General features: G+C 50.1%; 1 protein-coding gene across 1 annotated transcript in view; it reads left to right on the top strand.

The window, feature by feature from the left end:
• Positions 1 to 21,745, top strand: part of LOC131215179 (protein embryonic gonad) — a 58,542-nt gene that overhangs the window by 22,987 nt on the left and 13,810 nt on the right. Inside the window, exon 2 of the mRNA XM_058209565.1 lies at positions 12,843 to 12,920. Within this exon, the coding sequence (XP_058065548.1) occupies positions 12,843 to 12,920 (78 nt within the window). The remainder of the gene's footprint in view (positions 1 to 12,842; positions 12,921 to 21,745) is intronic.

Raw genomic sequence — 21,745 nt, 5'->3', positions numbered from 1 at the left:
GTCGTATATCTCGGTACCAACCAAGCAGAAGGTGGTAATGAAGTGGACGAGATACGTCGCAGAATACACATAGCCAACCGAACATATTTCTCTATATTAGCTATAATCAAGTCAAAGATAGTGCACAGACGGGGTAAATTCAGATTATAAAAGACGATAATCCACCCTGTCCTGTGTTATGGATCAGAAGACTGAATGACTGACTTAGTCTTAAGAAAGCAGAATAAATGCGTTCGAGAAAAAGATCCTTAGAAGAATCTTTGCCCCAGTTGGAGATGGAGAATATTGGAGGATCAAACGTAATAGAGAAACCTATGAAATATTTGATGATCCAGAAGTTTGTCATAATAAAGAAACATAAACTGTAATGGGCTGGGCAAATTGTACGAATGAATGAATTAACGATTCCAAAGAAAACGCTCTTTGGAAAGGTACAAGGCATGAGGCCAGTCGGTAGGCCTAGACATAGATGGGAGGACACTATCCGCAAGGCCAGCGAGGACCTGCTCGGTTTTGGTGATTGTGAAGAACAGCGCAGAGTTCCGATAGGACTGGAGCGGCAGGATACAAGCGGCCATAGCCCGAATCTGGCGTTTGCCCCAACTATAATAATAATAAAAAGTATAACGCCGTTATAATTAACTACACAAAATGGAGCCGAAAATGCATTTAATTCGCTCCCTTCGCATCAAAAGCCGTAGCTCATCATCGACTCGCCAAAAATTCTGCGGTTGAAGTCCGTCCTGCAGGTGCCCGGGAACCGGGTGTTCCTAGCAAAGTACACACCAAACAACTGTGGCCCGCCCAATACAATGGAAACATGAATGATTGCCCCCCATTATGTCATGTCGAATCAAACCGCATCGAATCAAAAGTGGGACCCCGTGGTCGAGGGCCGTAAATGATTTTAAACGATCGTTTGCTCGACCCCAGTCGGGTGTGAGTCGTTTCTGGGGCGATTTGCCTTGCCCAGCCCGCAACTAATCCTGGCGACCTCAGACTGCTGGTACAACCCGGAACATGAATAAGTTCACCGACAAAAGCCGCATGTAAATTATGCGCCAGCACGTGCCGAGTGCCAACGCCTAGGCCCGTGCCCGTGCCCGAGCGGGGAGCTCGAGATCACTCTCTCGGGCCCCACCATTCCGAGGCTTGGCAATGTGTGAAAAGATAAATAACTAATTTTCCACTCCCGGAACCGGGGGAGTCCGATGGGGCATTTGAAAAGTCTCCAAAAATCAAGATAAATGACCCTCGGGGGGGGGGCCGCGATGACGTGACTGTCCGGGGCCCGTGGTTTGATCTACAAACTGGACGATGTCCCAAAAACTGTGCCTCACAGCAGAAGAAGCTCTACTTAAGGGTTACCGGCAATGGAGTTGTCTCTGCCTCGGGTCGATCGGGGCACTGTCGCCCACGGCTTGGTTCGGACGCCCCCACAGACGCCAACCTGAACCAGCGGCCAGGGTCCGGCATAATTTAAATAATTTTATCAACTCCCCTCATCGGTCATGTGCGCCCGATGTGACCGAAAGCAGCGCTCAGGAAGGCGAAGAAGAGGGCAAAAAATTAGCTTTCTTGTCCGGGTACGGACTGCTGCTGGCCGACTTACTGCTGGAAGTTGATTGAGTACTTGAGGCCCGCGCTGTCGATCTTCACCGGACACTGGACACTGGAGTGTGGAGCTTCTCTCGAGTGACGCTACTTAATTTTTGGGCGACGGCAACTCGAGATAGCGTCCGGATCTGCGCCCGGATAGCGTGTGTGTCAGGCGGCGAAGTTGAAGCCCATTAACCGACGAGACCGGCCGGCTGCCGAAATCGTCCGTCCGTCGGGACTACGTGGAGAAATCGGTCGGTCGCAAGGAGCACGTCCTTACATAAGTTACGATTAATCTGGGTCAGCCCATCAGGGTGGGTGCGTCGCGTGACGCGCCTCTGTGACCTGCACGAACTGAGTTCCGTGAACCTACTTACCGGCAAGTCATAACATTTAGGAGACTTGCCCAAGCCCAAGCTGCGCAAGATCTGGCCGCGCATTCTTTGCGGCGTAAGACACTAACGCCACCTCGAAGGGTCGTTGCCAGCGAAGAACATCACAACGGCCAACAAAGCGAAGCGAAGAACGAAAACAAAGAAGCGAATGACCGCGGGCGCGTCTTGAAGGTGGCTATCGCATCAGAAACGTTCCGAGAAAAAGCGCTTCCTTCTCGCTTCCTTCTTGCTCACCTTCCAGATGTCCTTCAGCCGCCCCGTACCAGGCCGTACCGAAGCCGTCGGCGAAGAAACAGAAGGCGTTAACCAATTAATGTTTTCAACCTACTGACTCAGTGACGACCACGAGCCCGACGACTGGACCGTTGGCTCCTTGTGCGCGAGCCCCTTAAACTTGTCGCGCGTTAGTGCATTGCCCCCTCTGTTTCTCTCTCTCTCTCTCTCGGTCTTTCTCTCTCTCGTTCTCCTGTGCTCGGTAATATCATTTTAATTATTTGCCAAGAAAAAGCTCCTGCCTGATTTGATACGCACGCGGAACTGGAGTTTTCGGTTGCGAATTTTTTTCTTGCGTTTTCTTTTAGGCGGTTTTTTCGAGTGCCCGCTGATGATGTGCCAGGAGTCAAGATTTCAATCAGAAAATTGGTTTTTTGGGGTGGCCCGTTGCGTGTGGCGCATTGATTCACGCGCGCGCGAACCTTGATTTAATTTTTGGACCATCGCGTGCCCGATACCGGAATTAAAACCTTAACTGTTTCTTGTTATTTTTTGGTCTACGGGACATGGATTGTAATTTTTTTATTTAACTACATTTAGTTATGAAGCGTCAAGCGGATGGTCTCGTCTGGTCTGGGTTCGATTTGGCATCGATTTATGGTTGAAGTTGTCTAATTCGATTCGACCCGAGCATCCATCGTGCCGTGAGCTGCGATCGCAACGTGATCGTGACGCGATTGTGAATGTGGCCATCACGAATCATGTAGTACCGAGCGTCCCAGCGTTTCCCATCATTACCGACGTATGGAAAACGTTACAACATCATTGACACCGGCGTCATGACCTGCACCGGCACCATCGTCCGAGATGAGGTCCACTGGTCCGCTGATTATGTGATCGGACCTTCGGAGACCCTAGGCCTAGGTAATGGTAATGAACATATTTTTTCGTTGCATGCAGCATAATCAAGCACCTCGGTCAATCGCACCTACCACACACATGAGCGCAATCGTTTTGCGTAAATCATAACATCTCGAACCGAATTATTTGTTTTTACAACCCTAATGGCTAAGATTTTCCAAACTGAAATTATACTCCCAGCCGAGTTTTGGCCGACGCAGCCCAATCAGCGGCCCAGCGGTCCGCTGAGTCCGCCTCCTCGACCTAACGAACGGGGTCCGGTCATGTTTTTGCAAAAGATGTTTGCATGTTTTCTCACCAGCTGCGAGAAAAGCGTAGCAGGAGACGCGAGTAATGAATGATTGCGCTTAATTCGGCCCCGAAGATTATAAGACGTCCATCGGCATCGCCGCTCTTCGGTCCCAGGGGACGGCGATGGGATCGGGAGGCCCCGCCAAACTGACAGGCCCAACAATCGAGGCATGGCTTAGTATTTGCACCGAGCATCGGTTATTAGTGGCGCTAGTTTTGACTGACGCTGTCCGCTTGCCCAAAAGGTCCGCCCGTTACGGAGGATGCATCGGGTGGCATCATTCTTGCTGCAATCACCCGAACAGGGTTTTAAGGTGTGCGCTCGTTATGGCCAGAGATGGTGATCTACGATTGAAAGGAGTGTTGCTACCTGCGGTCAAATGGAATGGAGAACTGGTTTTTTATTGCTCGAATCATCTTATGTCATTCTGAGTCTGAGTAGTTACATCAAGAGTACTGCAGCTTAAAATTTATCCAAAACCCTGTAGTCTCTAGAACACCATCAGGTTTGAAGATCTTTTCCTTCGGTCGATCGTTATTACCTGACAGACATTCTCCCAATAATCAGCTGTTGGGCCAACAAACCGAAGTCCTTAATGGGTTCACTCGGAGTACGAAGAACCGTTTGCTTTCAAATTGACGGTTCTAAAAATAAGGGCGAGAGCCCTTCCTTTCCCGTAGAGCACGTAACGATAGGTCGATAATGGTTTCCTGCGCTCGTCCAGAATTCGCTCCGCGTAGAACGACACGGGTATCATTAATCAGACAAAAATGCAGTTCCAAGGTGAAAGTGACCCCGTCCAGGCTTCCTGTTTATGAAACGAAAGAAAACGGTGACAGGACAAGTCACATTCGGCAATCACATGTGACAGAGTTTCGCTAGGTTTTTTTCCCGCCAGAATAGCGAAACAAATCGTTAAAAAAACCCGGATCAGACAGAAAAAGAGGTCCCTAAACGATGCCTTTGTGTGCTCTGTTTGCCTACCAATTGTCAGTCTGTTGCATCAATGGAGATCAATTTATCAAACAAAATGGAAAACGGTGCCATTTCATTGTGGTTTAAATGGGATAAGGAAAGATTGGATTCCTTGCACGGTTGGCACAGTTTCGATTGTCTGCGTCAGAATCCATATATTTTTAACATAAAAATGTGTCGTGGTAGCAAATTGTTGTCTTAACGGTTTTGTTATGTAAAACTTTCGGGTCTTTTAATTGGGTCTAGCTTTCTGGGGTGATATGTGTGACTGCTCGAACCATTAACATACGCGAGCTTTTCGCTGGTTATCTCGCCCGGCCCGATTGATTTATCGTGGCAACCGCGCGTGATCTGCGCGTCCGATGCTGCTGCGGGTTTTGTGGGGGGGTTTATTATTAGCTCAGATTACTCAACATTAGCCGACCCATTTCCTCAACTGTTTCGAGCGTTCCTTTTGCTGGGACCGGCTTGATTGCCGGTGATGGGTTTACTTCCACCTACGGATCAGCGCGTTTGTAAATTATGTCCTCACCGCGGTACGAAACGCGAGTTAAGCCAATTTACGAGACAAAGATAGTTGGGGAGATTTCTCCCCCGGCCCAGAGTGACGGTGTCTCAATCGGAAGCCATTTGTCACAGTGCGGGAAGCGAAGGAGTTTTTCGGCCCGAAAGCGCGCTCCAAGCCATGGTGGACCGCCGTCGCACACACAAGATTATTTAATTCCGACGCATGGTCCGCTCTTTCTTTCGTGGTTTGTGGCGCTAAATATTTTTTGTTACAAATTTACACATTACTGCCCGAATGAAATCGTTCAATACGCGAACGAAGACTTCGACACTTAGCTCCCACCTGGAAGCCGTTTTGATAGGATTATTACAATGCCGAGCAGTTAGATGCGTTTCACGCGTCCGAAAGTCGCCGTTCGAGGTGCTTTCGTTTCGATTTTCGGGTTTCTCGAAACTTTCGTCGCCCCGAGCGATGATACTGGTCGGGATCGGCCAACGCCAGCAGATGACCCTGGCGCTGTGTGACTCAAACGACCCGAAAAGTGGCTTAAAACGGCGCATAAGACGGTCGGCAGTGGTCCCTCCAAAAAAAACAGGCGCGAGACACGGAAGACGGAAAATAATTCCGTTTGGAGAAATGGTAAAAAATTTAATAAAGTCATTTATCAAGCTCGTCGCAGAAGTGATTCCTCGATTTCGCCCAAAGTATGACGATCGATTCTCCAATCGATTCCGTTCGTTTGCCGATCCCGGCGCTGTCACGGCCATAGGAGGATTGCTCCACTTAAATTTTAAATTTATGCATCATTCTTTCGTTCCGGTTGCCGGTTTTGTTCGCACCTTCTTTTCGGTTGGTGGCCACCACGAGCGTATGCCAACCGACGCCCATGCCAATTCGGAATCGATAGAATTTCAATTTGTTATTGTTTGTGCATGATCGTGTGGCTGTGGGATGATGTACGGCCGAGTGCAACGCTGACCCCGCCAGTATATTGCCGATCCTCGCTTTGCCGCCGTATTCCGGTGCTCTGAATTAAAAAGTTGATTATTATTCATGTTAATACTTTTCTTTGGGACTCTTTTTACGGTTAGTCCTTCAACATGAACGTTAAAATTGTTTCGAGATCAACGAGGTCTACCCAAGGATTTCAGATTTCGCAGTGATATTGGTCAACCTCACCCAATCCTTGGAAAGTATTGAAATCGAGCTTTCGGCTACAGATTTGGTTCAACCAATCGTTTCGGGCACCCAATTCTTCAATTCCCTCTCGAAGGAGATCGCGCACCGCGGTACAGGACCCTCGAATCCATTGTAATATCGATTGCCATTAGTCTTGATTCGTTCCCGAACGCAACGGCCCCTGCTGTGCCGACCTGCGAGCGGGGTCACTGGCTACTCCGGCGCACCGGGATTCCGCAAGTGGCCTCGTTGCAGTGGGTTTTCGGGGAAGAAAAATTCGCGGAATGTTATTTTTAATTAAGACTGACAGCGCACATCAATTCATCGTTCGGGCGTTCGGTAGTCGGTGTGACCTCCGGCTTCAAAACGAGGTTACGCGCCTGACAAGCAAGTGCATGCAAAATCGTTATCATTGTTCGGATTCGGGCTCGCACTTTCCTTCCCTGATGCTGATTCGTTCAAAACTTGAACGGTGAAGGTTTCACTTCTCAGCATTAATTTATTGCCGTTGTCATGCATCTTGTCAGTGACGGCAGGAGCATACATTTGCACCCAATAACTGGACTGATGCAGGGCATTTTTGGCAGGTGATAGGATAGATAGTCAAATAGCAACCGAACGGAGGGCCAAAAGTTAAAGGTAAACAAAATCGGCACCCTTTTCCATACGAGGGGGTTCGTCGCTTAATGAGTCTTTCGTTTCGCCGCTCTTTTCGGCGAGGCGACGGGTACCGTTAAAATACCGGTGTCCTTTCCACGCGGTAGCCACGGCCACGTCCTGGGACTAATTTGCGAAAGTTACGCTCAGAGTATCGTGTTGCTCCCGCGTGTGGGACCCCGGGACCAATAACGATGATTTGTTGTTTCGTTATACTTGTCCCGCTTCGTCAGCTAATTGATTTCTCACGGATCAGTGTCGACGGCTACCGGGCACTGGGTCGTTTTCGGGGGTAGCAGCGCGCGGGCTGCGCCAACTAAACGGAGCCTGTGAACGAAGCGGATGACTGACAGCTTTAGTTGTTTATTGCTGCGGGGCCGGCCCCCGGACATAGGACGGTTGCCGTTGACGGTCTAATTAATTATAAAGACATGGCCGAACTCGAGCTGCCGAAGCCGTGAAAGATTATCATCGCTTTAAATTAGATTTACAACTTCTTCGATCGGGCGCTTCGATCGCCCGATGACTAGGGCTTAGGGAAGGAGCTGGCCGTGCTACGGGCGTCGTTTGGTCTTTGGCCTTTGCCTGTCGTTCGAACACATCCCGATCCCATCCCGGGGATTCGAAAGTGTCGTTGATGGACCACAAAATGGCAGCATTAACAACGTTACGAAACGGCTTCATAACCGTATCATTAAATATCTATAACAGCGCGCGCCCCGGTTCGGTCCGAAATTGATACAATTCATTTGCTCCGCTCTGAATGTCGTCGCTGATTGGAACAAATTGACGTCATTATCCGGAGCAGTCGGTGCACGGCGGTCAGCGTTCGGTGCCCTCTCCTGCCCTGTGCCCTGCACTCGGCTCGGCCCGGGTTTCCGTTTGACAAATTTCGAAGATGCATCCGCGAAAGGGGGTCACATGAGTAGTGAGTGCAAATTATTGAATTTTAAGCGAGTGCCATATTTCTTCATTTACATCGTAATTGTATGCAAATTCAATTTCATGTCACCGCGTGGAGCGCACCGCATTTTCGGTGCCCCCGCGCGCGATCGTGTCTTCGGGGGAAATTGATCGATCATCGGGTGTAATGGATGAAGACAAAACCCTGTGGCCGACGAAGGCCCAACCGTTGCGATATGCAAATGAGCAGCGCAAGGGCACTCAGAGCGGCCGGTGCGCGAGGTGTGACAACTGTTGTTGAGAAAATTTTAACACAATTTTGAATTAATTTTCCCCGAAAACCCAGAAAGCCCAGAAAACCGGTATCGGCGACCGTGTGCCGGAAACCGTGCGCGAAGAAAACGGGGGCCCGGTGCAAAAGATAGCCCAATTTTTTTGGCTTTCGGGTGGCCCCGGGTCGGCGCTTCGACTTTCGACCCGGCCAGCCATCTTGTGTCGAACGGCGGACTAACCCTTTTGCCCACGATGCGCGGACAATCGAAAGACAAAAATATTTAAATGTTTCTCTCTTCTCCGGCTGTCGAGGGATGTTGGCCGTGGCGTGGCGGGATAATAAAAATAGACGATGCTATTTTTTACCACCCGAGGGTCTTGTTACGGGGGTCCGCTCGAGGGTCGTTAGAGACCCCTCCGCCGGCCCGCCGCCCGAAAAGGAGGAAATCGAAACCTGTTTCCTAATGAAGTTAGCCACGAGGAAGACTCGCCACGGGGTCGCCGGGCGCTCTCTCGGCGGCCGCGGCGCGCGGTGATAATCCGACCTGAAATCGACTTAAATGGACCAACAAAATCGAAAGAAAAAAACCGACAGAGACGCAACAGAAATGAGAGCAAACCGAGGCTGAGACCCGAAAGCAGGAAAGTGAAAAGAAGATGGGCCTCTCGGAAAGCCGGCCAGTGTCAGGTGTATGGGTCCGGGCGAAGCCCCCAAATGAAGATGAATGAATCGTAGAGAGCGAAGTATTTTAACGGACTCTGGGATGGCGCAAGGTGTCTGGTGTCCGGGTTCCAGATCGATGCCGTACAAACGTGTTTCCGTCTATGCTGCATTTCGACCCAGTCGTCTTCCCCTTAATTAATGCGCCCTCGAATGCGGTGGTCTATGGATTTCGGTGTCCGACACGCGGGCTTTCGCGTATTCGGGAATTCCTCGGGAATCGCTCCAGTGATGGGCAGATACATCGTCATCGGGGGAAGAATGCGGCCTTTGCCACCTGCGCAGTGAGCTAGCTCGAGGCGTACTCGAGTCGATCGAGATCTTAGTTTGGTCCTCGGTCCGCGTTTATGCAATTATCGCTTTTCCACTGCAATGGAGTCATTGCCAGCGCCCGATGCGCCCGGCCCAATGCTGGCTGGCCGGCCAGTGGATTGCAGGAAATTAGTTGACGCCATGTGAAAGGAGCTAACGGGTTGCGAACAAATTGAGTAGTTTTTTCTCCACTCCGTTGCTGCTGCTGTTTCGGGGACAAGAAAGCCCACCACAGACTGGAGGAAACAGCGGCTCGGTTCGAGGCTCGTGGTGCGTGCTCCGGCACGGCGTACCAGCTCCAGTAGCGATGCGGTCGCGGTTTCCTGCGCCTCTGTCGAGCCTTTTATGGAGCCTTCGATACAAATTGCTTTACAATCGTGTAAGGAGAGTTTATCAAACGGTGCGCGATCACCGCATCGGTATGCCTAGGAGTGCTCGGTGTTCGCCAGCCGGGGCACCATCTACAAATGGTTTGTTTTTGCGCCCCCGGCGGCTGCGGGCTATCGATACGCGGCCCGAGGGCTACATCAATCGGGCAGCGGGCGTTCCATTGTGCCCCACAGGGCACACGCACCGTTCGCAATGGTGCTCCATAAATTGCATTATAAAAGTGCTAACAGGCGGCCCAGGCCCAGGGCCGGGCGATCTTGTCGATGGAACAAGATCACACTTAAGACGGGAGCTGCTGGGGCCACTCGCCACTTCACCGGGTCGACCGGAATATTTATAATCTTGCGTGAAGTGCCGCCTCCTAGAGAATGGTATCGCGATCGCTCCAACGTCCTGGTGACTCCTTTTGTGATTGGAAATTGGAGGCATAATTTACACTTTCGTTGATTAGAACGCCAACTGCTGGAACGAGAGGCTCGTACGATCTAGTTCGAACGATTGCTGCAACCTGCTCGAATGGATGAAGAATTTTGCAGGATACAGGGTCCATCTAGTGTTTGGAATTTAAACTACGAATTACTTTACTTTCAAAACGTCAAACTTTAAATTAAAAAATATGTTTAAAAGCTTTGAAATTTACGAAATGGGACGCTACAAACTTACTGAGAACTCCAAAGTAGTGAGTCTTCAACTCAAACTGTACAAATCTTGAAAATGTTATTTCATTTAAGTTCATTTCCACCTCGGTGGTTATGTTAGCAGAATTGTCATATTTGGGGATCGGAAAATTCACACGTCGTGCAAGAGAAGCCAATGCACCCACAACGAGTGTTTGGTGCAGATTTTGGTCTGCCGGCCGTTGAAGGTGAAAACTTGGCCGACATTTGAAATGAAATTCCAGTTTTCAAACTCTGCGATCCTTTTCCACAAAAGTTTGAAATCGATAATCAAGAATCAATAACTATCCGAGCAGCAGTCCCCAGCAGCAGTGTTGTAGTAACAATAAAGATTTTATAGATGTGTCATGCGTGTCAGCAGCAAAAAATGCTTCAACCCTACGACGACGACGACGACGACTGAAGGCTGCAGCAAAATTACCACCCGCTGTGAGCTTTCACCGCACGAGTCTCGTTGTTTGGGTTAAATTTATAACTCTCCTATCCGGTCGGGAAGTGTCGGTCGGTTCGCGGATCGCAGAATCGACGCCGGCCGGGGCTCATCCATAGGCAATGACGCGACGGACGCCGCCGATACGGCGGCAGGCTTTTGACTGACGGCGACCCGTGCTTGACTGTGTCTGCCGACAATAATCTAATTTGTTACGAAGCGGAATAAAATTACATGGAAATGCTACCTCCCAGGAGAGTTCCAGCCGCCGCCAGTCGTCGCCGCGCTCGTCGTCGTGGTCTGGAGGGAACGTCATACGCGGGCACATTCCAATCACTTGCGGCGCGGATCGCGGCGACGCACGAGTCTTCGTTGCGTTTGCGCGCATACTGACAAATGCGCATCAGTGTTTACAACTCCGGGCGCGCTCTCATGAATGGTAATGAGGCTGTAATGATTCTGTGCGGCCGCCGACAGCCGGCTGTGCGCAAAAGTCGAGCAATTATTATTCCACCGAAGGGACCGAACAGATGAGCCGTTTTTGTGCCGGGGGAACGGTGCAAGTGTTCCACATAATTCTTCATTACTCGTGCTCTTTCAGTGATTTAATGCTGTGACACTAAAGGATGCATGTGCCATATCACAGTGTCCTCGTGAGAATATGCTGTAGTCTAGAGAAGGATAAGAATTCCGCGTAAGCGCGAAGCTCAACTCTTGGCCACTGGTTCAACCATATCGGCTGCTGTGGCACTGCGAAAGGTTACCTGACCTCACAAAGATCGTGCAAAAAGTGCCACTTTTTGCCCCTTTCGTTCGTGAACCTGTTACGTATCTGTATCTTTCATCGCATAACCGACCCACCGGCGGACCGCACGCTGATTTATGACGACTTACCGGGCCGGGGATCGTTCGGCTGCCGCAGGATCTTTGGAGGACGATTTCGGCACGACCTCGTTGCCGAGCCTCCCCAAGATGGTTCGATAAGTGTCTTAATTAAAATTGACTTCTGTTTTGCGGCGCGGTGTCATCATCGGTCAATCGGAATAACATGTGCGGTGTGTGTAATCGCGGATCTACAATTTTAATAAAGTCCTGGCCAAAAGATAACAGGAGTTTTGGGAATGGGATGCAATAAACGGTTGCCCAGGTTTTTTCCATTTTTTAAACAATTCCACAAATTGTTTTTCCTGTAGAGCCTTTCAATGCGTTCTCTATTTCGATTTCCATCTCTTCAAAATGGTGTCCATCGAAGGTCCTCTTTAGTTTAGCGATAGGACAGCCAGGTCAGATTGTGCTCAGAAGTCAGGTCAGGTAATGATATAGGTCGAGTTTGTGGCGAAATGATCACGAAATTGTGAAGCAAAAACATCACGTTTTTGGCACCAATCGACATTTAACTTTTGTGAGGCCCAAATGATCACTCAAAATTATTTTTTCTGATCCTTTCGATATTCCAACAAGGTCGGCAAGATCTCGGACTGTCAATCAACGATTTTTGAGCGTTAATTCGTGGATCAGTTAGTGTTGGAGCTGATCAGTTGATGTTGATGGTCGTCCTGACCGTGTCCCATTTTCAACGATTTTCCGACCCTCTTTGAACATTTTGTATCACTTATAAACTCTTGTTTTCGATAGAGCTTGCCCATAGAAGTCTAAAATTTCATTTCATATACAAAATGCAATGGAACTGCGTTGTTGAGTAGTTTCAGATAATATGAAAAATGAAGAATTCACTTTTACCTGTTTACAAAAAAGGACTCGTATCGTAAACACTAATCACTCCCAACAAGCAAGTGCATCCAAAGTCGTTATCATTGTTCGGATTCAAGGGCTTGCGTTTTCTTCTCTATACTGATTCGTTCAAAACTTGAACGGTGAAGGTTTCACTTCTCAGCATTAATTTATTGCCGTTGTCATGCATCTTGCCAGTGACGGCAGGAGCATACATTTACCCAATAACTGGGCTGATGCTGGGCAGTTTTGGCTGATGATAGGATAGGTAGTCAAATCTCAACCGAACAGAGGGCTCAAAAGGCAGAGCTGGGACAAAAGTTAAAGGTAAACAAAATCAGCAACCTTTTCCATGGGTTCGTCGCTTAGTGAGTCTTTCGTTTGGCTGCTCTTTTCAGCGAGGCGTCGAATACCGTTAAAGTACCGGTGTACTTTCCACGTGGTGGCCATGGCTACGTCCAAGGTTTAATTTGTGAAAGTTAAGCTAAAAATCAATATTCCTGTAGATTTTTGCCAACTGGAATTGATATCTGGTTATGTTACCTAATAAAAATACTCTTCGACCGTGATGTTCTGCTCGCGATGAGGCTCTATTCTTTATCTCAAGTTTCTATTCCCTCAGGTGTTCTATCAATAACATATTTTTCTATTTTACTATTGTTTCAGATGAATCAACAGTGCAAAGTGTGCGGTGAGCCAGCTGCCGGGTTTCACTTCGGCGCATTTACCTGCGAAGGATGCAAGGTACAGCTCACCTTCCTTATTAATTCTTCACCCAAATTAGGAAATTAGCGATCCCTGGCGACTGGACCTGGACCATTCCGAAATACGTCCAACGGCGGCAGAAAGGAAGCCTGACCGCGTAGCCGTCCGCATTATTATCAATTCGATTAGGCGAAGATTAACAATCGAAAAACGGCGCCGCCGAATGCGCAATTTTGCGCGATTTTGCGCGATTTTATAATCAATTCACCAAATTGCTTCAATCACGAGTTCAACTCTCTCCCCACCACACCGAACGAAATGAAATTAAAACATCCAAAAATAAAACACCGCACCTCAGCGCCAGAAGCTCAGCTCGCTCCAAGCGCTAAAGTTCGTTAAAATCCTGTCCCGAGCAGCGCGTTGAACGCCTGTCCACCCCAGCAGACCAGACGGCCCGGAAGATCTTTGCCGAAATCGGGCGCGAGATGTTCCGACGCCTCGCGGGCCCAAAAGCCCGCTTCTCCAAACCCGAGTGCCGAGCGCTTCGATCGAAGCGCAAACCTCGTAATAAAGTTATAAAATTTTATGTTTACTCGAAAATATAACTTTATAAGGATTTATAACCTTTTTATGGCGGCGCGGTTCATCGAGTTCGGAACCTTCGGCCGCGACCGCTATTTAGGGTGCTTCGGTAATTCGCCGCACGGCGAACACCATTTTCCTGGCCGAGCCGAGCGAGGCGAGCGACCGGTGAGCACCCCCGAAAGCAGGTCGATCATCGTCATCATCATCATCGGGCGGCAGCAGCATCAACCGAGGTCCGCCAACCCGGCCACAGACCACAGGTCCAATGTTGCTCCCGATAATCAGCATAAAGTTGGTCCCAAACGTAAACTCAGCGACCGAACGGTGGGAAAACAAAAGACTCTCGGGCCGCTCTCGGGGTCGGGGTTAAGTCAGGAGGTTGCCAAGGCTATCGAGCTGGCGTACGATGGTGGCAGGAAATGGTGGCCAAAAACACTCGGCAGGCTCGACGATCGGCGCAGATAACCTGTGCCGGGCCGTAAGTGACCGTCGGAGTCCGAGCAGCGGAACAGTACTCCCGGCTGGCCTAACCAAACAAAGCGGTCGGCGGCCACCGCAATGTGTTACCAAATTATAGCTTGTGCCCGGGCGACACTCCGGACACTTCGCAGAGACAGCGCATCCGTTCGTCGGTTGGCGATAATTTAATAAGGCTGCCCAAAGAAAGGCTCCCAAAAATGCGGCACCATATTGGCCGACTCCGCGAGGTCTCGGGGAAGACAAGGAAGACCTCGGCTCGGCTCGGCACCAAAACGTGCCAGTTTAATAATAATAATGCCATCACTTTTTATGAACAATCATTAGAGGGAACCGCGCGCGCCAGAGAGTCACAGAAGTCGTTCCGGCCTCGGCCCGACGAGGTGAAATAATTTTATCGTTATGGAAGACTTTCACGTGATGCATCGATCGTGGGGATCCGTGTCCGCGCCGGTCGGCTGGGTCGTGCCGAAGTCCGGCGGTGGCTGCGGCGCGTCACTTCCTGATCCACGCCGCTTCGTTTCGCTTTTGTCGCTCGCTTATTAAACCGCGAAGGATACGGCGAAGATAACGGAAACGAAATTGCTTCATTTACCGGGCCGTGGCCGGACCGGGCCAACGGGGGTACTACACGCGGTGTCCTCGCGTAAGTGATTCATTAAATTTTAGAGCTTCGCTGATAAAACAAAACGACTGCACAACAACGGCCCATTCTGTGGGATCCGTCCGTGGGCTCTATTGCCTTGAGTGAGGGTCTGTTGGGAATGTAATGCCCAAGTACTCCACTCTGCTGTGGAACTTCTAATGCTGAAGGCGCAATGTTCCAGCTTGTGGGGCGTAGAACTCTTAGCACTTCCGGATTGTTGAAGGTTCTGGACTTGCCGCGTGAGCTCGCGCTGCCTCGCTGGGAGCGTCAAACCTCGCTCATTACCTCAAACTGGAGCGTAATTGCTCAATTAGGCGATCGAGCTGTTAGATTGCCATTTGACGAAGGATGCCTGCCGATCATCATGCTGGGAGGTATCCAGGTCGCCCTCCGTGCGGTACCCGCAGAAGTCTGTGCTGGGCGCACGAAAGTGAAGCACTTGTTTCGGGCACAAACCGCGCCGTAGCAGTTCCGTGATTCCGCCGCCGAAGCCATGAGGTGAGCCGTAATTGTGGTAGATTCAAGGTAAACAAATGGTCAGTCTCGTCGCCGTCACGCTTGATTTACGCGCGCAGCCCGAAGATGGAGCCAACGGCAAGGAAAAAAGCGATCCCCAAACCGGCCGGCAACTCTCGCACATCACTCGCGAACAGTGAGGGTCGGATACGCCGAATTATATAGCACCGTAAGAGGCCTTCCAAAATCGGCGTTCCTGTCTGTGTTGTTGTTGTGTCCTCCCATTTGCATAGCCCCCCATCAGAGTGTGAGCTCTGTGCCGACAACCGACCGGCCGGCAGACGGGTGGTGTGTGCTCCGAAACTGTTTGATTGATGATGTTTTTGATCCAATTTATGGTCGAACAAATTACACTTCTGCACACACCGCTCTGCATCCGCGTCCCATCCTGCCGTCAGTGGACTGCGCAGACGACCGATCGACCGGCCGAACCTTTATTCCAGGAGGTCGACCAAGTTAAACCGGCACCGTCTACTTAGGCTTCCGCAAAGGTTGCATGACGCAGCACCCCGGGAACCCGACCGTCCCAAGGTGTGCTTTTTGTAGCATTGACCAATTTAGTGTGACCAGTTCAGTCATTAAATCAAGCGATGCGTCCGAATCGATTGATCGCGCTGGCTGCGGCTTCGGCTTCGGCGGAACAATTTGAGCCAATGTGGATCATTACTTGATCGCCGGCGAGATCCGGATCCCATTTTATTACATTCATTTATTCAAACTATAATACCGGGCCGTTCAATAAGTGTAGCGGTTCGGTAAGAAAGAAACACAATTTTATCGTTAGAAATACACTTTCTTATTCGGTGTGGTCTCCCTGAACTTGTTCCAACGAGATTCCTATTTATGAATTCCATCTCTGTCCTGAGAATCTGGAAGGGCCGCTGAGCACGCTTCCACTGCTTTTATGACCTCATCCTTTGAAGAGCAACGCTTTCCACGCATTCGATTATTTTAGGTCTGGAAACAGATGGAAGTCGCTAGGGGCAGTGAGTTGCTTTGAGTTGCTGTAGAGCTCCTTCTGTTCATGAAATATTTCACGCATTTTTTCAATGTGAACGTTAAAGCCAAATTTCGGCAGGTATTTTTTGGTATCCAAAAATACTGCTAGTTTTTCGACAGCGGATCAGATTTGAACAAAGATGGCAATAGAAGCAGAAGGTAAGGAAACTGAAAAATCAAAACAAAAACAAGCGAACTGTCATTTCACTCACAGAAGCTCGCGGATTTTTCTGTCCAAAAGCTGCTAGTGTGGACGCTAGCATAGCAAAAACCCGTAGAAAAAACTCATAGTTTGGTCGAGGCGTAATGAATACGGTGGATGGAATAAGAAGAACTTTCATGGAGTTTTTCTTGGGTCTTTCTAAACATTGCTTACACTGACCAATGAGATGCCTAGGGCTTCTACGAAATCTCTTTCAGTAACTCGACGATTTTTCAAAAAGGATTTCTTGTATTTTTTTCTACCACTACAGGTGTTGTTTTCGTCCTTGCCGTTGCCGTGTTTTGGACGTCCTTGACGTGGATCGTCGTTAAGGCTTTTTCGACCACGTTTAAATGCAACAATCCATTTTTACTTTACTTACTTATTAATTGAATTATTAATTAATTGAAAACGAAGAGTTCTTGTACACTTTTAACACTCATTCATAAATTTCATTTGTTTTTAAACCTATAAAAAATCAATCACTACACAATACTTGATTTTTGCTAAGACAGATGAATTGACGGGTGTCGCTCTCTAAAACTGGCATGCATCACATGCGGAGACTATGAGATGCGCGAAAATCGCGCCAAAATAAAGGAAACAAAAATTCCAAAGCACCTCAAGTCTGACCGGGACTAGCCAGTCCTATGTCTTAAGCAGTTCACGCCTCTTCGCGGTCGGTACAATCGGCAGAGAATCAGGTCAATTTGCTAGCCCGATACTGCTGGGGCGCCGCTGTTGAAAGCTCCACCAAAAACACGGAGCGCGTGGTGGCTCCCACCTAGGGTGCATAATGAGACATGCGCTGCCGCTCGTTGGGCACAGGCCCGGCCAACGGTAGCCCGACCAGGCCGGGCCGGGCCGGGGCTCGCTTTTCGGGCCGAATGATTTATGAACGATAGAGTTTCCTGCTTGTGGCGCGATTAAAATTTATGTTTGCCCCTTACACGAACCAGTACGTCAAATTATCTAATGGGCTGGCTACCGTTCGATGCGCTTTTGTGGAACCCTTTTCGTCCCGGAATCAGAGGCTCCTACCGGGCTCCACCGGGTCGTGCCTTGGAGGGTTCGTATGGGCGATAATTATCGCTTCCCATGCTGTGATTGATGATTGGCTCTCTCAGCTCTCCGTGCTGGTGATCCGGCTCATCGCGAGCTCAATGCAAGGAACTCTGTCGCCTTCGGGTTGTCGATACGTCCCATGTGTTCATGTATTAGGGACGTGCGAATCCGATCCAGTAAAACCCGGCGTTGAACCGGCTAAAGTGCCGTATGCTGTCACTTCAGTCCTTTCAGACTTGCGACATCAGCCAAGCTCAATAAATCTGGAACAACTGTGGAAAAGCAGCAACATGACGGGGTTGCTCTTCATTCGAACGCCCCCCTCGAGGGGACTCATAGAAAATGGCTCGTACGCGGGGGTACAATAAAACTGTACAATTAACTTCATTAATTCTTCACGACGCGTTGGCGCGTTGGCGCGTTGGCGGGTTGCGCCGCGGGCCGTGTTTGAGCCGGAATCGCACATCCCAACACGGACCACGACGGATCCGAGTCGAAAGCCGATTTGCCAGCCGGGCGACGAATGACTCACCGCACTCGCCACGGAAGATGCTTGATTGAGGAAGTATTTAAGGTTTTACGTGTATGTGGGACCGGAACAATCGGCAGCCAGGTCAGATTAATCGTTAGAAGAAGGTGCCCGGTGAAGAAAGGAAATTGTATCGCGCGCTCCCTGCACCCGAAGCGAGTGGGTTGATGGTGGTGGCTCTCTTTGAAGTGTCGAAGGCATTCGTGTCAAGCAATAAGTTGAAAGTTTGCACGGTTAGCTTGCTACTGTGACCCAAAACAAATGGGAAACTTTGCAACTCGTTCAAACTGTTAAGTATTCGCCTGATTCGTCACCATGTGATTTCTGGCCAATCGTTAAGAGACTGACCCGAGGACACCTTTTGCTGACTATAGTTGACATAGGAGCCGACACGAAAAATTCATTGAAGGCTATTCCTGAAAAGAACTGTCGGGACCATTTCCAAAATTGGAACAAATGTCGACACAGATGTCTGGCAGGAATTATTTTGAAGGTAACGACGTAGTTTCAGAAGATTAAAGAAATATTTTTCGAATTACAAGCGAATTCCTGGTATATTTTGGCCACAGTACTATGTATCGGATATTGTTTCACTTCAGCGATTCCTGATATGTGGAGCACGATCAACTACAACCAAGTGCAGCTCAAGTTGAAAAAAAAATAGTGTCACTTGTTGAACCACTGCTTCGAACTCGGAGGATCCAAATGCTCTCGGTACAACTCGGCCAAACGAGCCCCTCCACTCGGTAATCTTTTCCCGTACATCAAAGCATCAGTCAGCTCGGACCCGGCCACGAGATTTGTTGGCCAATAAAATAAATGCCCCAAAAACTGTTTCCCTTCCCAACGCGAGACCCCTTCGTCTTTGAAACGGGCGTCTGCGAAGCGGTAAGACAATGATGGTTATGAAGATCATGCTGATCGCCGTCATCGTCTTCGACCCGCGTTTCGAAACCGCGCTGATCGATCGATCGATCGTTTGCGAAGCGAGTTTGATGCGCGATTACAGTTCCTGAAACGACTCGTCGACTGCGACGTCGAATTTATCGATCGTCCGGGCGCGGAGAGGAGCGATCGATCGATCGATCGTCCGGCCGCTCGTTAGCCGAAGGCCCCTCGAGCGGTACTCGAGATTCTGGACAACTCACGGTTGCAGCGCAGTCGAAGAGGCAGCGCAGTTTGGAAAGGCAGCTCGACAGCAAATGAGTGTCTTCGGCGTGATCTTGTTTCGCCGATCGTTCGCTCACCGACCGCCAGGCTAGGGGAAGGGGCTAAGGGAAATCACGGCTAAGGGGCCTGCGTGAACGGTCAGTAGCACCGGCCTTCTTCCTACACCCGTGCCATAACCGTGTCGATTTAGTACTTCAATACGGAACGCAAATTGACGTGAGAACCTTGCTCTTGAGCTGATTTACCGATCCACCGTCGCAACGATGACGATGCCGATGATGATGATGGTGATCTGCACGATGACTTTGGAGACGAGCGCGGCGCAAGTGTTCTGGTTTGCCAAAGGTTAGTATGTTTTATGGTATCGCGCCGAGCGCTGGCCGGAGCCGGCCATAAATCGCCGAGCGCCGAAGACCTCCACATATACCGCGATCCAATCGCTTTGGAAGGTCACCGTCGAGGAGAGGGTTTCAATTGGAATCGCCATTTCTCGGTCACCATATTCGTATCAGTGTGTCAGTCAGGTTGCGAAACGGCAAACGTCCGAGGCATCTCGGGGTGGCCTCGCTGACCAGTCCGATCGTAAGCATCCGATGAATGGAGGTTAACAAAGCATAGCTAACCGTTTAATTCAGACCTGAGAAGAGACCACCAGAGACTGGCAGCTCTCACAACTCACTGTAGGGGCAATCGTTGTGCTGTTCCGCATTATCACTCCTCAGAAGCGGCCTACACAGGGCCACTCGAGGATTCATTTCACAATGATTGCTTTATTTACACTACAACTCAATGGCAGGTCCCCCGGTCGATAGGTCCGTGCAACGATGTTACAGTTTTCTGCTGACCTTTTTCACGTCCACGACCATGATTCTGAACTTGGACGGCACGACCTGGCCTGACCGATCGACATGCCGACTCATCGCTCCCGTCTTTCCCACACCACCCGGCCTTATTCAAATACGGGCCCACAAATGAGATCAGCCATTCGATTATTGTTATGATGCGCTCCATAATAGACCAATCAGGCTGGAGGTGATGATGAGGCCCAAGCGCCGTCCGGAAACGGTCGGGACGTCTCGGCAGGTCTCGGGGCTGATAGTGATAAAACTGCTCCACGATCGGAAAACGGCTGCCCTGCGTTTATGGGCAACGAGAACGAGCCATAAAACGGGGGGAGGGGCCCTGGCCGTGGTCGTGGCCAGCAGCCGGAACGTTGGGAAATTGCTCCCGTTGTTTATGGTATTTAAATTGGGCGCATTCTGGATTCATGGGACGGGGTGCGTAATTTGGTTCGCCAAATCGAGCAGCACCGAGGAAGGCTTTTCCGGTGATGATGGCGATGATGACCTGAGGGGGGGCCGGATGCACACACCAATAATCCTGGCGTCGCTGGGTTTCGCTCTCGGTCCCGGCCGCCCGAATCGTATCGGTAATCGGTTGGATAATGGGTAAAATTAGAGTAATGATGATTATTGATGAGGTTTACGTTAATTTCACTTTTGATTGCTGGCCGCCGGCGCACCGGCCGGAAAATTCGATCCACCGACTTGGCCACGTGTGTGAAATTGCATTCATTTTCGTTGGTCTCGGAGGCTCGGCCCTGGACCGCTCCAGCGGTGGAGAATGTCGCAACGCGGCGCGCTACTTGAGATGATCCACTTGAGCCGCTTGGGTCACCATCTCCGCGGGGCCTCACTCATTCATCTTGTGGCCATCGGGTATTAGCTACCGGGCATCGTTTTTTTCGGGAGATTTCTTTCCCCGGCCGGAGACGGCCAAGCTTCCAGCGGCGCCTTCATTAAGGTGCCGATGGCACCGCACGGGGCGGTCCAAGACAGCTCTTCCTTCGGCGCCCTCAAGAGAGCTCCTCACTTTCCAAAGCCCTTGAAAGCCCCGGTGGCCACACCGAAGAGCGTACCGTTCAAATTGCATTTGCTTCAGTTTCGCATCAAACACACGCGCGCCGCACATAACCGCGATCAACTAGAGAGAGAGAAAAAAAAACAGTAATTTATCAAAATTTAGGTTAATACAATCATGAAATTTCTGTTTCTCGAGGGTATCAATTCAAGTGCCGCACACAGGGCGAGCGAGAGAGAGAGAGAGCGAGAGCAGGGTGGTTTCGCTATCGACGTGAAGCTACAAATTAAATTAGACGAAAAGGCCCAAGATCTCATTAATCATCGCATCGGGCCCAGAGTGTGCAGTGCCGTCTCTGCGCGGCCTCCGGACAGCGGCCCCGACTCAAGCCAAGAGTAAAAGTATGACCCTTGATGGCGCTCTCAAGTGGCCCGGGCTCCCATCCGCGAGTCCGCGCAAACGAAAGTGAAACATCGCAGCCCGCTTTCCCGCATCCTGTCCTGACGCGCCATTTGCATTTCGCAGGCACCGAAAAGCCTCCAAGACCTCCAACTACAGCAGGTCCGGTGCTTCGCCATTATGCAAGACCACGACTAGTCGTCGAGTCTAGTTTGTGGCTAATCGTAATTGTTTCGAATTAACACCGCGTAACGCCAGGCATCGGGAGTTTCTCTTGTTTCGCGGAATGGCTCCACCGGGGGCCACTGCACGGATCGGCCTTGCTCGGTAATGTCGGTTGCGTTCAAACACGGATCTTAATTAGATTGATGTCGAAGTGCGTCCGTAATTAAAACTCGGCTCCCAATCTGCACCCT

The sequence above is a fragment of the Anopheles bellator genome, chromosome 1, assembly GCF_943735745.2.
Source record: "Anopheles bellator chromosome 1, idAnoBellAS_SP24_06.2, whole genome shotgun sequence".
Lineage (NCBI taxonomy): Eukaryota > Metazoa > Arthropoda > Insecta > Diptera > Culicidae > Anopheles > Anopheles bellator.
This window is presented reverse-complemented; position numbering and strand designations above follow the sequence as displayed.